The sequence below is a fragment of the Botryllus schlosseri genome, chromosome 6 (assembly GCF_051294905.1).
Source record: "Botryllus schlosseri isolate E-star chromosome 6, Bs_hap1, whole genome shotgun sequence".
Classification (NCBI taxonomy): domain Eukaryota; kingdom Metazoa; phylum Chordata; class Ascidiacea; order Stolidobranchia; family Styelidae; genus Botryllus; species Botryllus schlosseri.
In genome coordinates, this window is record NC_137241.1 from 26,300,927 (window position 1) to 26,321,266 (window position 20,340).

A 20,340-nucleotide genomic window follows, 5' to 3' on the forward strand; every position below is an offset into this window, starting at 1 on the left:
CCAAGTACCAATATTTAGCGTGTCGACAACCTGACGACAACTTTGCAGGTTGCAGAGATGATCTGAAAGATAATTGTCGGCTTATCGCGTAGTGCATTTGCAACACGTGAGCAAGTCGCCTTTGGGCCATTTTTGGAATAAAGTGGGATTACGGTCAGGTTATTGAACTCGCTGTTGTGAAGATGTAAATAGCCTTTTACGATCCATACGGCTGCAAGGTGACTGCGACGAAAAGACCTGTCGAATCATTTGATTGCGAATGGTCATCATATTACGACTTCCATGTAATCGATGGGTTATTGAACCGGCACATGACAATTTTGCATGCGTTCCTTACATAACTTGCTAGCGAGGCATGTAACGTGATACATCGAAGCACCCTTATGTCGACGACAATGTGTAACGCCTTATGCTAGAATAAATTCGTAGCCGGAGTAGCATAAAGCGTCAAATTTGTCGTATTGGTGGAATTTTCGGAATCGCATTCTTATAATATATAATGATATGTGGAGATATCGTACGTCAGAGTGGTCCACTTTGACGTCATACAATTGATTTTCACGCAATCGCGGTATAGTTGTGACGGTTTCAAATAATTTCTCATTATTCTATTTTGAGTAACTATTATTAGGTATTTAACGAAAATTCGTGACGGCGTAAATACGAACTACCTATTCTATACAGCGGTGCAATTATTGAACGTGATTGCAAAGATCATGGACTGGTCTATCCTGTGGTACACGCGTTCGCTTGAATGTCGCATATGAATTATGGTATAGTTTTATAAACTCCAATGTAGACTCTGGCCCAGGCGGTTCAGTCCATTCTTCTATAAGACCACCTTATTTGCGTCTGGGCTTTTCATACAGTTATACATCAATTGTCGAACCATTGCCGTGAGTCAAAGAATGGATTACGATAATAATTTTGTCGTTGTTATGTGACAATTCATCGCACAAACTCTACGAAGCACATGAATATATTTATCGAACACTATTGCTTTATTCATCTAATTGAGTGCAAGCAATGAATAATAGTGAATTCAATATTTGACAACGCTATGATACGGTTATTGTTCCCGCAAACTCGGTTATTTCAAAATATCTCTATCCTGGATACTTATCACGCGGAGATAAATTTGATTATCCACTCATGAATTACTAACCACAATACGTTTGGTAGGATTTTCAACATATAACTGCCTATTAATGAATTATAATATGAGTAGCATTACAGCATAGTGTCCTATATGGTCTGGACACAAGCAAATCTCACGGCTCAGGGAAATTGGTCTATGTCACACTTTCCATTTGGTCAAATGCAATTTGACGGTAATTTTTTACCGGCTTGTCGAGCATTAAATTTGATAAAACGGGTATCAATCGAAAGCTACCGCGGTACTGATTGCGAAAATATAAATTTTATTCTGCTCGTGGTCCCGGAACCCCCTAAAATCAGCCTCAAATGTTGCATTGTAACGGAGTTTGATATTGTGAGTCGACCATATGCCGTCTGAGCAGCTCAGGAGCAAGCGCGCACGAGAGTGAGAGTGTGAATGCTCAATCGGCTGCGCAACAAGGGCCAATACGCTCTCGGTTTGCTCTGCTCCTCACCTGCTCCCAGACGGCATGGTTGCGTCACAATACCAAACTCCGTTACAATGCAATATTCGAGGCTGATTTTGGAGGGTTTCAGGACCATGAGCAGAATAAAATTTATATTTTCGCAATCAGTACCGCGGTAGCTTTCGATCGATACCCGTTTCATCAAATTTAATGCTTGATAAGCCGGTCAAAATTTACCGTTAAATTGCCTTTGACCAAATGGAAAGTGTGGCGAAAAGACCAATTTCACTGAGCCGTACGATTTGCTTTGTGTCCGCACTATATAGGACACTATGATTACAGCATAGAGTCACTACTGGCAAATTAGATTAGACTTGAAAAGAAAGTGCAAAATGATTTTGCCTGTCAGCAGGGCAAATCATACTTCATACAGTTTATCTTTGTACCCCCTTTTAGCGTAGATGCGTAATCATGATCAATATATTCCCGTTACAGCTCAGCATAGCTACCTATTTCTGGAACGGAAATTGAGTTCGCTAAATGAGTCATAAGCCTCGATAAACATGAGCGGTGAGAGCGAGCGTGGTGCTTAGCATATCTAATTGGTTTCTATGATTTCGACCGAAGAATATCGTACTCGAGATACGCCGCATTCGTATTTTAAACAAAACATATAATAGCGGCCAAAAGGTTAGAATTCCATTTAAATGACTTACCAGCATTGGCGGTAATTGAACATTCAAACTGGAACCACTGATAGATTATTCATATTTGAATATTAAATTACACGTTGCTTGTATAAACATGAATTAAACTCTAATAAATAGGACGTAGCGTATATGAGTTTGCGGTGGACTAGATATAGGTCATATGTAAATGATTTAATAAGATCACATCCTAATTTTGCATACAGTCATACTCAGAATACCGTGCCTCTGAAGATACGGTTGTGATTATCTTGTGGTATCGAAGATCCGTGAATGAATGAATGCATGCATTATACAAGTATACTTATTGCCTGGATAGGACATGGTGAGGCCAAAATGAAGTCCCACGCAACCAATTCCTTCAGTTCAGTAGTCACATAAGATTACTACGATTAAACCTCTGAGATAGTATGGGAAGAATTTCAATGAGTAACACAGTGTTTAATAAACAGCGCGTAATGGATCTTCGTGATCTACCGGTGTGTAAGAGATTGTGTCCGTCGCGTATTGAGCAATCGTTAGCACGAATTTTTATGAGTACATGTACATTATTTATCAAAATTATCTGATATTTCCGATAACGGCCTATTATTGACCAATTGCGGCGTTGGTTCGTTCCGTACGTGAGGATCAGTGTTTGTTTGGGATTTATAGCATGCTGTCGATGCTGGTCAGTTGGGCTGGGCAAAATCGAGTACCTGAGTGATTCGATTCTGAATCACGTAATATGCTTGATCGAGTCGAGTAATCGAGTATCACTCATTATGAAGTCACAACAAAATGTAATATTTCAAAGTTCCGATATGTGCCTTTCGTGCTACCACAAAGGATATAATGCCTGTTATCTAGCAATTTGAAGATACTTTTGGTATTTTTGTGACCCTACCGATTTCATTGCACTTTGTGACATGTTGTAGGAGGGTCATGACTTCAGAAATGTTTTTTCCAGTAACGGTCGTAGCTTTGTAATATATGTTTCGTATGCTGCGATACGCCCGATCAAGGTTGCAAGGCTCCCACAGTGGAAAATAGCATCCAAACAATATCCCTCGTTGATGAAATAACTTTCAGTTGTGAGGAGAGTATAATTTCATTACTCGAAAAAATCGTCTTTTGTTACTCGACTCGAATCATTAAAATGATTACTCGATTCAGATTCGAGTACTCGAATCATTGTGCCCAGCCCTACTGGTCAGTTGATTGCATTGTTTGCTTTTTAGCTTGTAGTGCTGAAATATTGATTTCTCTAGCTCTAGCATAACACGAGTGAATAACTTGGGATTTCATTGACCCTTCTATTGCAACGTAAATTGTGTCATTAAGTGTACCACTAGTAATATGCACGGTATTTTATTAGGTTTCCGGCACGGTACGTTTCTGTAATCCCTAAAACCCACTATGTTACTATCTTGCAAATACATACTTCCAGAAATGTGGTTTTTCATCATCTAACAGTTTAAATTCCCTAACTAACCCAAATACATTATAGGAAGAATGCTCAAGAAGAATGCTCTGGTTCCTTAGATTTTAAGTGAGTTTTGTCAACATTTTGAATAGCAGCTTTAATCAATCTGCTAATACATATAATCTCAGATATTCCAATTTTAACCATGCTTCATGTAGATAAAATATATGGCATGGATTTCCGCGCGTGTGAGGTCATACTAATGGTTTACGATTGACGCCGTAAATGCATGCTTACTCAAAATTATTCGTGATGTATCAAAACATCCAGTTATTTCTCGACCTCGGCGCTTTATTGGGATTTGACAATTAGGTCCCTATTTAAGACAACTCTTTCATATAACCTTGAAAATTCCTGAAATAAGTATACCGTGCTTCGCCAGAATCGCCGCGGGTTATTGCTCGCATTCAGCGAATAGTCTCCGTTGTGTCCGGATATATAGGGTTAATTCACTAGATGTTCTTTTATCGCATAGGGTATTGGAAAGTAGCATTGCTAATTTCGCTAATTACAGCGAAACAAGGCAGAGAATGGTAGATGTGGCTGGTGCGGTTGATGCGTCGTTAGTATATGTATCCGCCGGTGTAGGGAGCTATGTAAACTTTACCTTTTACCTCCTATACTTACATGCTGCCAATCAGCTATGTGGAATCAGGTGTCGGGTCGAGATTATTCGTAGGGGGAGTGGATGTGATGTGGGTGGTCGTTACTTTGCTGAGTAATACAAGAGAGGACAATGCAAGTATGCAGGTTTCTTTCGTATTTACAACCTGGCAGCTGAAGTACAGCGTGGCTGTACTGCCGGATAAATGGGCCGCTTTCTTTTCAATATTTCATTGAGAATTTTTTGCCAGCGATCGGTCGCCTGTCGTTTAGTTAGTGCAAGTTAGCCAGAAATTATGGTGTATTTCGACTCGACAAGACTCCATGTTGTGCATATGTATGTACGGTGCTGCATAAAGTGTGATATACTAATTATATCGGCTGATGTTAAAATTCGATGCCGAAGATTCATTAGTTACAAATTTTTAGGCAGTGGGAAAGGAGTGGTGAATAACGAATACAGTACAAATTTACATTTAATATATCAAATTATTCAGTCGCAACAGTATATGGTTGCATCAATATTCTCTTATGTGTCAAAAATGATATTTATGAAAACGAGCTCACGGAGCACTAATTTCATGCTGGAATCGAATCGGTACATGACATCATCCTTTACTTCGCAACTCGTCCAATACCAATCCTTTTCAGAACACAGCCGTGCTTTCTATTAGCATATCACTGACATAAATTGATCCGTACAAGACTGCAACTTTTGATTTTCAATTAGGAAATCATGTAGTAGTCGAAATGATCGACCGGCTCACCCGGTCATCGATCTTATAGCGCACCCGCGACAGGTTGTTGTTGTTGTTGTTGCTGTTGTCGTTGTCGTACAAGTATTTATGGTGTTTCAACATCTATGGTCATTTTATATCTCAAGGATGATAATAATATTATCATGATTCTTGGGCTGTTGAATTTAAGCACGGCCCACTTTCATTCGAGGCCGTGAAGGGGCAATACGGCATCAATAAACATATTCTCATTTGAGAACGAAATTGTGACTGGGACTGTGACTATGCCTTGTCTAGTCATTGGTTATCTTGTTTTCGCCATGGAAGAGGTTGTGACCTTCCAGTCATCCGCTTCTGAAATTTTTGGGGTACACGCAACCGCCCACAAAACATGAAAGGGCCCGCAATCCCCCCAAAAATAAGATGCTGCACTAATGGAACATACCGCCATGCCATTACCGCCACTACAACCCCGCGACAGGTAAATAATAATCAAACACAATTTATCACTAATTGAACATTCAAAATTCGATCATTCCTGCACTCAATTAACGAATTAAAACACAAATTCAATAATATTCGGAACAATAAATCCGGTTTACAGTATACAATACAGTTACAGCTATACTCGGTGTATGTCAGGCGCCTAAATATTGATAAATAGTATATATTTATAAGATTACTGATCCGTTTGATTTCTCACAGACTCTGCTCATAAACATTTACGTTAGTCCGCATACGGTAGCACTCTTATGAGCCGCGGTCGATGATCTTAAGGTCAGGCTATGATAGGGTTGCCATATCTTGGAATCGGGAAAGAAGGACACTTTTTCAAAAGTTTTCAAACTCAGAATACCGGTGGCAAATCCTGAAAAAGTGGTAAATTTCTACCACTTCGTAGTCGGTTGACTAAAAAAAAGGTCATCTTTCTCGCTCGGTGCCCAAAATACAGTTTTTTTCCTTCACATCGTCGGGTGGTTGACTAAAAAAAAGGTCAGCTGTCGCTCAGCTCCCGAAATACCCGTCGGAGCGTCACTTCGGTGCTGATTTACGGCATCTCAGTCGAATTTTGCTATAAGACCAAAATTCCTGAAAAAAGAGGACAAAATCTCAAAAACGAGGACGTATGGTAACCCTAGGCTATGATATCAACGGTTTTGCCGGTTACTGCCGACTTCAAATGAAACGGTCGTTTCGGGCCCGTGTGTCACTTGCATCATGTCGACGTGACCAAGCGTGGTATTATAGATCGACAAGACAGGTTGAAAAATAATCGGTGTGCAACGCACCAGTTTATATCATAATCAGCGACCAGTCGTTCTGTAGTATTTTCGACCGCTCACGACACACGATGGAACTGGACTGTGGTCTAGTCTTACTAGTGGTCATGGTCAACGTAGTCTGCTTTCTTCTCAAGCAGAAGTAGTGCTGTAAATTTTCACTCAATTACACGTGGAAGTAGCAATTTACAAGACACGTCAAATTTGTTTAAATGCATGTGGAAAACGAAAAAAGCATGGCAGGACTCCAGTAAGTAGTCTTAAGAAGTAGATAAGGTCGCGGGTTTCATACTTTTAGCAGTTAAGCAGAGACGGCCACCATCCAATTGCGTCTTCACGATTACCGCAAAAGGGCTAATGACACTACTAATAGCTACAATTTTCGAAAATATATACAGCAGTTACCGTGATGTCTATTTCACTCTGTTCCTATTAGACAACCAATCTCTCTCTACAGATCCTAGTCATTGTTTGATATGCTTAAAGCTTAATATATAAAGGTAAACATAGATGTTTGTTTACCTATGACGATTTCACACATACAAGTTCCAATACTACTTTCTACTTTTCAGAATTCAAATCGTAAAAAGTATAAGTATCCTCGCTTAAAAAAGGGTCAAGCAGAATTGAGAGCAGACAAAACGTACTTGAGTACTTCAGAAAAAGTCGTTACTGACCACTGACCAGCTCTATTTACAGTGCGATACACATCACAAAATGCGCTGCCATAAACTGATAGCGGGAGGCCGAAACGACCATGTGTGGTCTATCAATCAAATATCAACCTTAATCCACTCGTATTATCAGTATTATTGACCGACGTAACAGTGAAGTTGACAGCGTTCATGATCAATGCGTTTTTCGACGCTTGTATGCGCCCTAAGACACCGTATGACTAGTAATGTAGGCGAGCAGGATCCTAGGTAAACCTCTGACACTTTGAAGCGTGCTGGAGCTGAGACTCGCGTCCGCGACCATTCGTGCCTTGGCTGTGGCATTGGCCAACCGCGAGAACTCGCAAGTTGTGTTGATCTGCACAGGTTTAAAGTGCAGCAAGGCGTCCTTATCCCGTTAAGTGCGTTTCAAAGATAACCACCCAAACATATATTTAGGATCGGTTTCGTACTGATAAATATGTCCGCGAGAGAGCATGCGGCTGAGCCTTTGTGGCGCGCCGTAACATTCCTGCTAAGTGCTAACTTTCGAATGAATGGGAGACAAGCGCGGTTTGGTTATTTTTTCGTCAAGTATTTTTTCTCGCGAAGGTTTATTTGGAATGGCACTCCACAACACTCGCACAATACGCTCACGCACACGACGTGGCTTCGTCTGCTCGTTTGGCGTAATATTATCCGAGTTTATCCCGGATGCAATCCATACATCAGACCGGTCGCAATGCAACGTGAAGCTGGTGCAGTCACGCTTTGTAGGTTTAGCGCGTATAGTCATCGATCCGCGATCCTCTGATATTGAGTGAATATTAGCGAGTGGTTCGGTCTCATTTATCTGCATGAAGATATATAGAGAACTCTGTAAAATTGCGTCACCGTTTAGTGTTTCATAAAGGACTCTCTGCGTGATGATAGTCAGTGTCGCAGTTTATTCGACTTCATATTACGAGACGCTCAAAGGATCGTCATCTCTGCTTAGTGCGTGATTTGCGAAAGACTTCAATACCTGTCGCGGCTGTCCCAATGGTCCGCGCCGGCGTGTACAACATGCGCTAATCCGACATTTCCCAAGGGTGCCCGGCGCAAATGTTTCGGCTGTTAAATGAGTTTGCTCAGCTCGCGTACATGCTAATTACGTTGTTTTGTCTTAAGGATGGAGCCAATTATGGGAAGGTTGTAGGTTAGCGATGAGGCCGGGGCTAGGAACTTTTTGCTGAGGTTCAGTCGGAAGCATTTACGCCTCGCGGAGTGAGACAGACGATAACAGGGGGCTTGCGATACTTAATTATCGTGGGTAACTCTATTATCTCAAGCCCAATCACCAATTTTGAAATATTTCGTCGATAGTAAGTAATGTGCTGTTTGCTGATTTGCAATCAGAAAGGCTAGGGCATTGCGCGTTTTGAAATACGGCTCTTACCAATTCGAGATCTTATCACGAGTGTAAATCTTTGCGGGCAAAGGCCTCTTTCATGCTTGTCAGTCTCGGTGTCCCGGTCGTTTGCGTTATTTTAAGGTCTGTTTACACGAGAGTTTTTGTAAAATCTATCACATCTGTAGCTTGGGGTGTCGCGCGGCGGTACTTCATGGCATAGTAACTCCTCTGGTGACTCATGAATCCGATTGATTGGATTATAAGACCTGTTCAGATATGGTGGCGTTTTTCTCGGCGGTTATATCGGGAAGATCTGTATGACTATTGACCCTAAGATTATGGTCGTACAGCAGGCGGTGGTGGGTGATACAATGAATCAAAAGCTCACGATTTCACCGAAGTTATCACTCCTTCTTGCGTATTTACAAGGTGTTTCAATTCAACCCCGTGAGGCAAAGACTGTTTGTAATGGTCGATTATGTATCTTTGTTTATATAACAGCATAACGCAGCACGTACGGTACAGACAATTCACGTGCCAGTTTCATCAACTCAAATTATATCAACGATGCAGAATACATACTCCCTAATCATTCATTTCCTACTGTGTAATGTGCGTTGCTTATTTAATTATAATGCACTACTATTCTCAAAATACAACAAGCGGTCGTCTGGTATAACAGCATACGTCATCTGGTAGAATTGGAATTGACTCTTGAGATATTCCTGAGATATTATTGCGATACAATCTCTTTATATCTATATTGCTTTCTCAATCATGACGACATCCTGCTGCTTATGCTGTTGAAAAACAGCAAACCAGATCGTTGTCTGGACGTGTCTACCTAACACTGCGGATTTATCACTTTTTGGGTTGATATTGCCGATTTAGGAAGGAAGTTGTTTGTGTCATAAACAACCATACCAATCTCTGCAACAGGCATGTAGTCGACTATAAAACCGGTTTTGATTTCAAACCAATGGTTTTGGGTGCTGTGTGCGGATGCGCACTGCGATCCCTATTGCTAGAAACTAAATTGGCATTGATTGATGTGCAAATTGTGCATTGTGCAAGCTAGTATTTCGAGCATTCTTATATGTTAAGGGAGTGATAGCGTATATCAAGGCATAGGCCACACGTCTGCAGTCTGCTCGGCTTATAGCTACCGGAAACGTTCGTAATTATCTTGTTTACGCCCGATTTTTCCAGTCGGCATATTTTTCTTTGCACCCTACGTGAAATAACAAAACTGCACGCTTCGAATCGTTCGATCTAGCTGATTTTGCTCGCGTTACGGACATCGTCCTACGAGACCGACTTTTGGGCGATCAAGCTACCGATGTTTATGGTGATAAACGAAATATTTAGCCTATATTCAACCCGGTCTTAGTAAAGCAGCATAATCACTTCACGGAGATATTAGAGTTCAGATGCGAAGCTATTTCACCGTACAGTTCACGGTGGTTGGTATATGTGTTTTCGTTTATGACTGGTTATCGGGAGAAGTGACGTGTCTTCAATGTGCAAATTGTGCATTGTGCAACTACCTCTACCTGTCAACAACAATTTATTTCCGTTGTAATGCGTGTTGCGGTCGTCCGCGTGCTCACCGTCGTCTCTCGCAGCGCTCTTGCTGGCGGCACTACGAGTTTACGGCGCGTCAATGAGGTTCATGCTTCCGGGGATATATAAAGCTCAGTTCGTGAAACTCAGCGCGGGAGTTGTGTTTAGACGGTACAGTGGCGACCTGTTTGGTAATATCAATACGAATAGTGGTCAATGGTCATCGTAGTCTTACTACTGTTATCAGTCAAGTTTCGGATTACCCAAAACCACATATATCCCAAGTTATTCTTGTTACTCGCGGCCAGGCGCTGAGTATATTTACGCAAAGATGAACGAAATTCCTGAGAGTCTGAATTGGCGTTTTCTTCAAGGCCTAAATTTTAGTCTGTTCATCGTAAGCTATAGGAATGTCGTAATGTATGTTAAGAATCTATCGGCAGGACGACATTGAATGATAGTGTAGGTCTGGTGTACGCTGCATCACCATAGCGATCGAAATATAGAGTTAATTTGGAGAAAAAGTGATCAACAGCGAATGATAGAGGACAAAAATATCTTTGAAGTTATTGCAGGGTTACGAATCAGCTATTAGCATATAGTGGGCTGAGTTTAATAAATTCCGGTATCCAACCCAACAGGTGAAAAATCTATAAAACAAAGATATTAAAATTAGGAGTGAAGGAAGGAGGCCGTGGACAAATTCCACAATGTTCGCCATGGTCCGCCGCTACCCTTGACCAGCGCGACTCGTAAATCTCGGCGTGGCACGAACATATTCCCTCGTTTTACAAGAGACTCCATGCCATTTTTAGTTAACATTTTTTTTTCGATAACCGGTATACCCGCTTGGAATGTTTTTGAACCGCGTAACTTTCCAGGACACAAGAGCCTTTAAATCTGGCCCCAGATTTGTGATAGATCGGACAGCACAATGTTTGCATGATGTCATCTGGTCTCTATGAAGCCACTGCACAACGTGCACGACTGCACGTGTATTAGGTCACTTTTAGTTTCAGAGCTTGGACTGCGGTTACAGATCAGGCAGTGCGTGCGAGCCAGATGCGCGTTTTGAACCGCATATATATGACAATATAAGTCAGCGTATTCCATGTTTCATTGTTTCACTTTCGGCTCCAAGCGATCCTGCGAAACTTCCGTACTAGGACTCACGTCAAAGTACGACGGTATCTCCGCCGCCACATGATAGATGAGATTACGAGCTTTCATGTCACTCAAGCGTACACATCTCGGATTCCAAAACCGGGTTTATTCACCCATGGCGGCGTTAGATCCACCATGTCAGTTACTATTGAGCTTTGACGGGGCATGAGTGACGGAAGGCTTATCTGTATTATGCAGTGTTAGTGTGCTGATATGTTTACTGTTTTGTGTTCATGCCACAAGTGTGTTACAAGTGCGTCGTTTCACACATAGGTGGCATCGATATTCGAAGACGAACGCATGTACTCATACCTCTACACTACAGCAGTTTATATGTTACAATCTATGTATCGATAAAATGCTGATAGTGTATTCATTTCCAGGAAATATACCTATCAATATATATATATAACGAGAAAATGATGACCTGACGATTTCCGCACTACCTAAATGGCGACCTGCTTCTGGATGATGATGAAAGCGTTGTTCAACGCTATCGGAGATGCGACGATATTGCTCACGCAATGGTGCGCGCTTCAAGCCTTCGTCGAGGCGACAATGTGGCATAACACAGAGCCGCAAACTCTAGGCATATCCATATGGGCCACCTCCTTATTCGCAAGTGCCTGTTTTCAAGGGATCGTGTGCTCTTTTATCTACACAGTGTGCAATATTTTGAAACTTTCCAAGTCGAGGGAAAGCGTACTGACTGCAATCTTGACCGTGTGCGGGCGTACCGTACCTGCTCTAAGCCTTTTCCTTTCATCACTGCCTTTCATGGACGATAAACCAGCAGGTCGAACACTCATTTTATATATCGCGATGTTCGCCACCCAACTACATTTAATGCTGCGTTTACACGCGCGTGATTCAAAACGAAGGGAATCCCCCGCTGGATGTGGAACATCTCCAAGAGTAGTGGCATTAAATTCCAAAGGAATCACCGGGTGTGATGTCATAGCGGCCGCTCTCGTAACGATGGGTTTACGATGGTGTTATTATGGTGTTAACATTTTCTATGAATATTGGACATCGTCGCTGATATGCGCGGTGGTTGTTTCAATATATTCCTGCGTACGAGCCCTTGATCACAGAAACTATTCACTGAAACAAACTATCATTTTATCGGTGTTGAAGACGCTAAAAAGGTCGAGATGCGATTCGTATCAAGATGCCGACAGTAAAGGCGATACAAATCATTCGTTAAAAGTGAGGCCATCCTCGAACAGCGGCGATCCAGCGGGGGAGCAGAAAATTTATGACAGCACCTCTCAATTTGAGGACGATGTCAAGGGCGACTATGCACCTTACAACGACGAAACGAAGATCAAAGATGAAGACACCGCGTCTGCTGATATTCGCGGACCATGCTGTTCAAAGGCGTCATGTCTTAACGGACTGTACTGCTACGCACTCACAGCCCCGGCGATCGGGTCTCTGTGCTACCTGTTCCTGTGGACTTTTACGTCCCCGGTTGTTCTTAGCCTGTGGGGCGGATTCGACGATGACCTGTGCGGTTTTGTGGTGTTTATTTCGTTCGCGGTCGGCTGCTGTTTGGCGGTTTTACTGAATCTGGAAGGTCTGATCAGAGTCCGGACCGCTTACGTGAACAACAACTCCAACGCTGATGTAAGTGATTCTCCGTGTATTCTGTGTGTTTACTATAGGCTTACCATATTCTCAAAAATCGGTGAATTTTTCCCACTTTGTGATCGGTTGACTAAAAAAAAAAAAGGTCATCTTTCCGCCCAGAGCTAAAACCACCGTTTTTCACTCCGAAATAATACCCACCGGAGCGTCACTTCTGTGCTAATTTACGGCATATCACTCGCAATTCGCTCTAAATCTGACCTAAATTTTCAAAAAAGAGACAAAATTTCAAAAAAGAGGACAAAAGGGCGTCCTCCGAGGACACTTTCAAAAAAGTCAAAAAAGAGGACAAATCCTCTTAAAAGAGGACGTATGGTAATCTAATTTACTAGCTCTCGGAACGTATAATTGCTTGCGTTCGCGTCGCACGTCCATCGGAGAGTGTCGTGGTTTTTGAGGCTATGAATGAGACGAATATGAGATGTGCGCGTGTCCGCCTCTTCCGTGCAAATGACTAGAAATAGGTCTTCATCCAATCCGAACTGTTATTAATACCAGAGGTGGTAAAGTCATGAACTACTTCTTTCTTGGAGTTCTCAAGCTGGTTTTGCCTACCTGCGCTACATACTCATGCGGTTACTACGTTCACTTTTACTCAACAGTTATCTAAGCGAAAGAGAAGAAGAAAGTAGTTTTGGAATATGTTTGGATCTTTTTCGTGAGTGAAATTGTCATAACAACCGGGTTATTTAGTTCCTGTACCCCACTAGCTAAATGTATTTTCCAAAATTGCTCCCATCTGTGAATATCAATCATTTTGCGTTAGTCGCGAAGATTCACCCCGAAATTCCGAACGCAGTCACCTCCGATTGACTGATACGACCCCTCGACCAATTTTGCTTTGTGCAAACACTTACTTGAGTGCTTTTCAAACCTTCGTTTTATAATTCCGCTTGTAACCGTTGTAACAAGTTTTGTAAATCGCTACTTTTACTTCGAATTGAGTAGAAATCAACTGCGAAGCTTCTACTTCTACTTTCAGTAGCAACGCCGGCTATTTTGACCACCTAGGTTGAATATTAAGTATAGAACAAAGTAATAATCGAATTTACATGCCGCGGCCGACCATATAGGTTCTTTGGTTAGGTTGATAGGTCGAATGCGTCGTTCTCTTTTATATTGTCGGGATTTTTCCTGTCTTTCTCTTACCTTGCTTGTCTTAGAGGTATTTGGCCGCCTTTGTATTGTCTAGCTGGAAGCCGGTTTTAAATCATCCGGAACCGTATTAATTGGATGTGCCGTCACTGTCTTTCAAAGAGTTGCGGCGCGCGACTGACTTTAATCTCGCCATGAATCAGCCCGATTCGTCTGAAAGTGTACTTGTACAATGTACAGGCGCTTGCGAAAATCTCGCGACGGCGGTGCGATCGATGGCTGACTCTAGCGTCACTTGTTTTTCATGTGTAGCTGGGTAATCTACGTTGGCTACTGCACTTGGCGTTACGAAATTAAGTGGCGTATCTCGAAATTTATACATGTATATAGAATCTCAAATGTTGAATAGATCGAATTTCCCGAGAATGTGTCACCCACCCACTAAGAATGCATAGCATCCACTTCCATTGTGCGACTCAGATCGTACATTCCCGCTATTCTTAGCGATTACAACGAACACACAAGACTAGCGTGGCTATAACACCTGAGTCCGTGTTATCATATTCGGAAGCATATTACCAAGGCCCAGCAATAAACGATAGTGTGACAACCGAATGGATCGTATTACAATGTCGCTCGTTGAATCATCGACATCATTTACAGAGATTCAATCTGTAGATTATGACCGTGATCGTATCACTTTACCCGTATCATGGGCGATAGGTTTTCGATACCGGCCATCATCTTTGACTTACGCTAAATTTACCGATCGCGGCTAAACGCAAAACTAGCGGGTCGATTAAGTACGTGGTATACTGTACGGAATCATTTCACTGGTTTATTGATAACGATCATGCGAAGTCCAAATTGAACGTTTTACGCTGATGATCGCTCAATTACCGACAGCGTTTCTACGGAGTATAGATGGATACCAACGATGGTCGCGTTGATTTCTGTACAAGTTTCATAAGTGGCTATAAATTCCTACGCCGAAATTTGAAACCAAGGCAGCGTTGAGGGTCGATTTCGAAGAGAAGGCCAATTGCGCTACTGTTTCAAATATCAATATCAAATTGAAAATCTTCCCTCGCCAATTATATTAGCGTGGTATGAATACGAGGCAGGACAAAGCACATTTGCACATACTTTATGACATCACCAGTTCACCACCATATGTTAGATACAGGACGCGTTGGTTAGTAAATTTAGAATATATAAGAATAATCGGCGCGCCCCAAAGACATGCATGAGTTGGTGTATTATTCGTTGCGACCTCACCCGTAGTGCGATCTGATCTGTTGATAAGCAGTGAACATTGCGATCGTTTTCCACTTTCAAAATCCCATTTAAAACTCTCAATTTGACAATCTCTCCCTGTGGACTATCGCTGAAAGACCATAATATCTGTGTAATGTGTATGCTCTGATCTCACATTCTGACAGATATATTTCTGAGAGACGTGATCAAGTCCAATTGGACAAGAAGTCATTTTGTGCGTAACGCTAATACCTTTCGTGATCTTTCTTCAGATCTTATACTTTGAATAACATGTGCATATAATCCGGATTTACTTATTTCTTTTAACTTGATCTGGATTTCAATTTGTGGTCTTTGCAGCCATTCGTGTTGTTGCACCGTTAGAAACATCATACTTGTGCGAAGCCGTCCTTGTGCTGTAACAGAAACCGAGCGACAGATGCGTTCGTGTTCCAATATCAAACCTTATACACTGAGGTTCGCTAAATTGTGCATGAACAACAAGAACATTTTTTACATGAAATTATTCCACTTTTTAAGGTAACTTTGAATTTACATTCATGATGGTGTCGCCAGTCTTTATAAGTAAGGCTGGGCATTGGGCAATATGGAGCAGCTGAGTGATTCAATTGGCACTGCAGAATTAGGCTACAAGTATCTGAGTATCACTCATTATGACATCACAAAAGCGTAAAGTTTAAATATTTATCTTTTAGAGACCACAAAGAAATAATCAAGAAATAATCCCAGTTACACACCACATTCGAGAAAATTTGATATTTTTTAGACCGCACCTATATTTCGTTGCACTTTGTGTGAAGGTTGCGGATTGATTACTGATTCGCAGAAATGTCTCCACCAACGCGCATTGCTTTGTGCTACATGTTTAGGATGCTGCGTTACAAGTAAATCCCGACGGAATTATCTGTTCGCCGATAATATCGAGTCGATATCACACATACAAATATATTCATTAGAAGTAAAAAAATATCGGCAATTTTCGTGACTTCGCAACACGGTAGTAGTCAGAGAACTACAATCTGCGATTTCTAGACTGGTGAATCGGTGATATTGATATATTTCGTGTAGGTTGCATGCGTCCAAACACACCCGATTTAGATTATTACACTCCAAGCATATAGCAGTGGCTGTAAAGCTGTTCAAATAGATGCTATGTGCGGTTTTGGAAATGCTCCTTTCAGCTAGGTTCCTTATCTTTTGAATATCGGTAGAATACGTTGGCGTTATCGGTGAAGGTGCAGAGTTCGTTATGTCGCGCGGTAAATATTTGTAAATTTGTACTAGTCTGCATATTACATGAATAGTTTGTGTTGTTTGGCCTGGTAAATGCGTTTGAACTTATTTTGTAAAAGTAATTGTCCCTAATTTCGTATTACGACCGGATTTTCAAGACCGTTACGCAGCACGTGGTCTTATTGGCGTTATGCGTCACTGTTTTCTTAACAAAAATAATATTAAAACCGATACAGATTTCACGACTACCGCCGAAAAATGAAGGTATCGAAACTAAAATTATTATCGTTGACAATAAAACTCATGTTGGCCGCATATTTTCAGTATAGGCTACTCGAAAAATTAATCTCTCACTGCTCGACCCGAATCATGTATCATGTGCGACCAGCAGATGTGGTCAAAGTAGTCATCGAAGTCAGTATTTTAGGTCTAGTTTTGGCAGCTTTGCCTAAAAAACAGAAACCTGTTAATTAGAAGTAGTGTAAAACATCACCACTTGAGTAAATAGGCAAAACTTACTCAAGTACTCCGAAACAGCATAAGTGCAACGTTACTGAACAGTAGGGCTGAGCACAACGATTCAAGTGCTCGAATCTGGATCGAGTATTATTCTAATGATTCAAGTCGATTTGTGAGACATGATTATTTTTTCAAGTACTAAAATCGTACGCCACTAAGAGATGATTTTTCAAAGAAAATCATAGGTCGATGGTATTTTCCACTGTGGAAGCCTTGAAACCTCGATTGGTCGTATTACAGCATATTATAAAGTTTGTTTTGTTTTATTCGCACAACTTTGGCGCTTATCGCCTATAAGGTCATTTGCGCCCAGTACATCAATTTCATTAATTTCAACGGTCTTTTACGGTCTTTTTCGTCAGATTACGGACGACTTCCATGCACGCGCTCTTCCACCATCAGTCTCTCTCGATTTTCATGCGCCCGCAACTTAGTCTTTTGATGCCATCTTTCGGGAGTTCGGCTCTCTCTTTCTCTGGGCTTTTCAAGACGCTGTATATACAGCGGGATCGGCGATGAGGAGCCCAGATAAACCTCCGACACATAGAAACATGGCAGAGCCGAGACTCGAACCAGTAACCATTGGTGTCGTGACTGCAGTGTTTAACCAACTGCGCCACTCGCTTCCCCAGATATTATAAAGTGATATCACAGTATATTCTTTGTGGTAGGTAAGATTACATGTTTGAACTTTCCACATCCTTCATATTGTTATGCCGTCACAATGATTGATACAATGACATAGGTCAGTCGATTCAGAATCGAATGACTCAGCTACTCTATATTGCCCAGCCCTGGACACTTCTGGAAATATGTAACATACAGCTGAGCTAGTGCTATCTGTTCTGAATTTAATGACCCATATGTTGGCATCACAGCTATGCAGATTAGGCTGTATGTGCGAAACGGACCTGTGATACACGATGTAGTAATTGTTTCTGTCTCTTACAGTCGCAGATCTTAAAATGCCCGGGATGCTTCATCATGGCGTCTGTTCCCATCATAGCGTTGACCGGCGGTACCCTGGTTCTCCTCGCGAGTCCAAAGTGGATTTGCGTCGGAGCCGGACTTCTGAGCGTCTCCGCTCCAGTTCTCGTCCGCGTGCTTGTGGTCATGTCGCAACAACTTCTCGCCAGCATGAACCGCGCGACCACCGGCACCGTTTCGGAGTGTTGGAGGATATCATGTTTTCTTCTAATCGCATGCCTGGTTTTCGCCATCCATCATATCATCGGAATTATGTTCATCAATCCTCAGGTGGTTACGATGTTTCACGGAAACATGACGTTGGTTCTGTTACTAATGTTGATACCTTCCGTGATGCCTTTGATTTTAAGTCCTTTGCTGTTCCCAAATTCGAGCTTTGTTGACTGTGAAATGTCGTCAACAGCCAGTCCTTTGATCGAGTCGCCGGGTGCAAAGAAATCTACTGCAACACGCGCGTCGAAACCTACATGGACAGACGGCTTTGATACCGCTTCCAAAACGCAGTACTCGAAAATATCGTTTTTACTACTCATTTCATTATTCGCCACTCTTTTATCGTTAGGAAAAGCAGGGTGTTTTAATCCGCACACTAACTGCTGTGTTGCTGGGCGGGACAATTTGCGCGGGAATATTTCTGAGTACGATATAAGGGTGTTATCGTGGAATATTTTGTTGGGCCACACTTATACCGGTCGAGACAACTTAGACGCGGTTTCCAACGTAACCGCCGCGTACAACCCTGATTTTCTGGCTTTGCAAGAAGCTACCGGGCATACTCCCTATTGGGGTGGGAAAGACGTGTTTGGTTTTCTGCAATCGAAAAGCTGTCGTAAAAGCAGCGCACGAGTAAACCCGAAGAAAGGATCGTTGGAAGTCGGAATCTTATCTGCTTTTCCGATCTATTCTACCGAGGCGTTAACTTTACCTAACCGAGATGTGAAATCTCTGCCGACTTACACCATGGCTAAAATAACAACCTTCACACCCGACCAATTCGGAGTCAACACTTCAGTCAAACTTCACCTGTACACGGTACACGCTGTTTACAAAAACTGGACTTGCAGCCGAGAAACGCAGCTTTCCTGCGAGCAAATGCAGTTCATACGCCGCGATATAGAGACGCTGCCTAAAAGCGAACCCGTGATATTGATGGGCGACTTCAACATCAACCCGTCCGAACCGGAACTTGATATCTGGTTTCGGGGCGAGCTCGAGTTCAAAAGTGCGCTGTGGCCGAAACGTCCGCCCGCGAGACGGTTTTTTAATTACACTTGCGATAATATGCCGCGGTGGGATGACGAGATATGCGATTGTGATTGCAGAGATGCCAGTTCCGATCCTCCCAAAACGACTCTGCTCAATAGGAAAGCCGCCGTCGATCATATTTTTTACAGGGGTTTGGTTTTGAGGAACGCGTCAATTCTGGATACAGTCGGGAACGTCTCGGATCACTATCCTGTTATGGCAGATTTTTCGCTGAAAAGCTGACGAATGGTATAGATTTTCAGGTAGGCAGCACGCTGCCAAGCAAGTCTAGCGCTGTTGGATCACAACTACCTATTTTATCAAGCAACGGAAGTACGGCTGTGATGTCATAATGGCTACGCTGGTATGCTGTCCAGAGGAGTTCACCAAGCATATCGTGCTTGATTTCAAAGCAGCGAGTACACGCTGGTCAAAGTATAGATAACTAACCTACGTAAGGTAGTTATCTATGGTCAAAGCCTGCAATGCGTTGCAAGGATTCATATCTCTTGCCAAATTACACGTTCTTGCGGGCACTGTGACAAGTCCGCAAAATACTGTTTTCTAAATTTTGAGCAAGTTTCTCAGGCGTTTCAACTGTGAATATGCCAACGCTCACTCTCCTTCATTCCGCGTTATAGCGAATCTCAGGCATTCGAGACCTGCTATGCTGACGATTTGACAAAATGGGGTAATCTTTTGTAACTTGCCGGCAGTTTTGTTTCGAGATGCTATTTCATGTCTTTTTGCATGTTTACAATTTATACGGCACTATATCGAGAGCATGTATCGTCTGTTCCAACCTATGCCAAAATCAAAATAAAGGCTATTTTTTTGTTTATTTCGTGCAGCCTATTAGGCCAACCCCTTGTGCAGGCGGTTGCGGTAGTTATACGTCTGTTCAGCTAGAAACTTTACCCACGACCGAAAGCTGATTACAGGGCAGGTTCAAGCAGGAATCTATGCGAAACTCAATACCACGTACGCTATTGGAGCTCCCTTCAAAGATCGCGCGACGGTACTCGGTAGACTAACTAATATCGTTGTCTTGCTCAGAGCCTATTCGGGGCACATCACAATAGCATCGCCATAATAGATCTAGGGAAAATGCGAAAGTTCGTATTCGACATCACAACCAATGATCAGTCATAGTTTCGCGTTCGCAAATGAACCCTGGTATGTTGTATCCTGTGAACGTTTTTT

At 42.2% G+C, this 20,340-nt stretch overlaps 1 protein-coding gene across 1 annotated transcript; it reads left to right on the top strand.

Moving 5' to 3' along the window:
• The first annotated feature begins 10,938 nt into the window (after window positions 1–10,938).
• Window positions 10,939–19,978, top strand: LOC145440482 (uncharacterized). The gene is made up of 2 exons (XM_080318098.1): window positions 10,939–12,759; window positions 17,857–19,978. The coding sequence occupies exons 1-2, from the start codon at window positions 11,581–11,583 to the stop codon at window positions 19,378–19,380; spliced, it is 2,703 nt and encodes a 900-aa protein (XP_080174224.1). The 5' UTR covers window positions 10,939–11,580; the 3' UTR covers window positions 19,381–19,978.
• Window positions 19,979–20,340: the final 362 nt, after the last annotated feature.

What these genes read in the sequence shown, in the direction of transcription:
- LOC145440482 (XM_080318098.1), top strand. Translation starts at nt 11,581, where the DNA reads ATGGCGACCTGCTTCTGGATGATGATGAAAGCGTTGTTCAACGCTATC. An exon ending in ACAACAACTCCAACGCTGAT is followed by an intron (nt 12,760 to 17,856) that starts GTAAGTGATTCT and finishes TGTCTCTTACAG; the next exon opens with TCGCAGATCTTAAAATGCCC.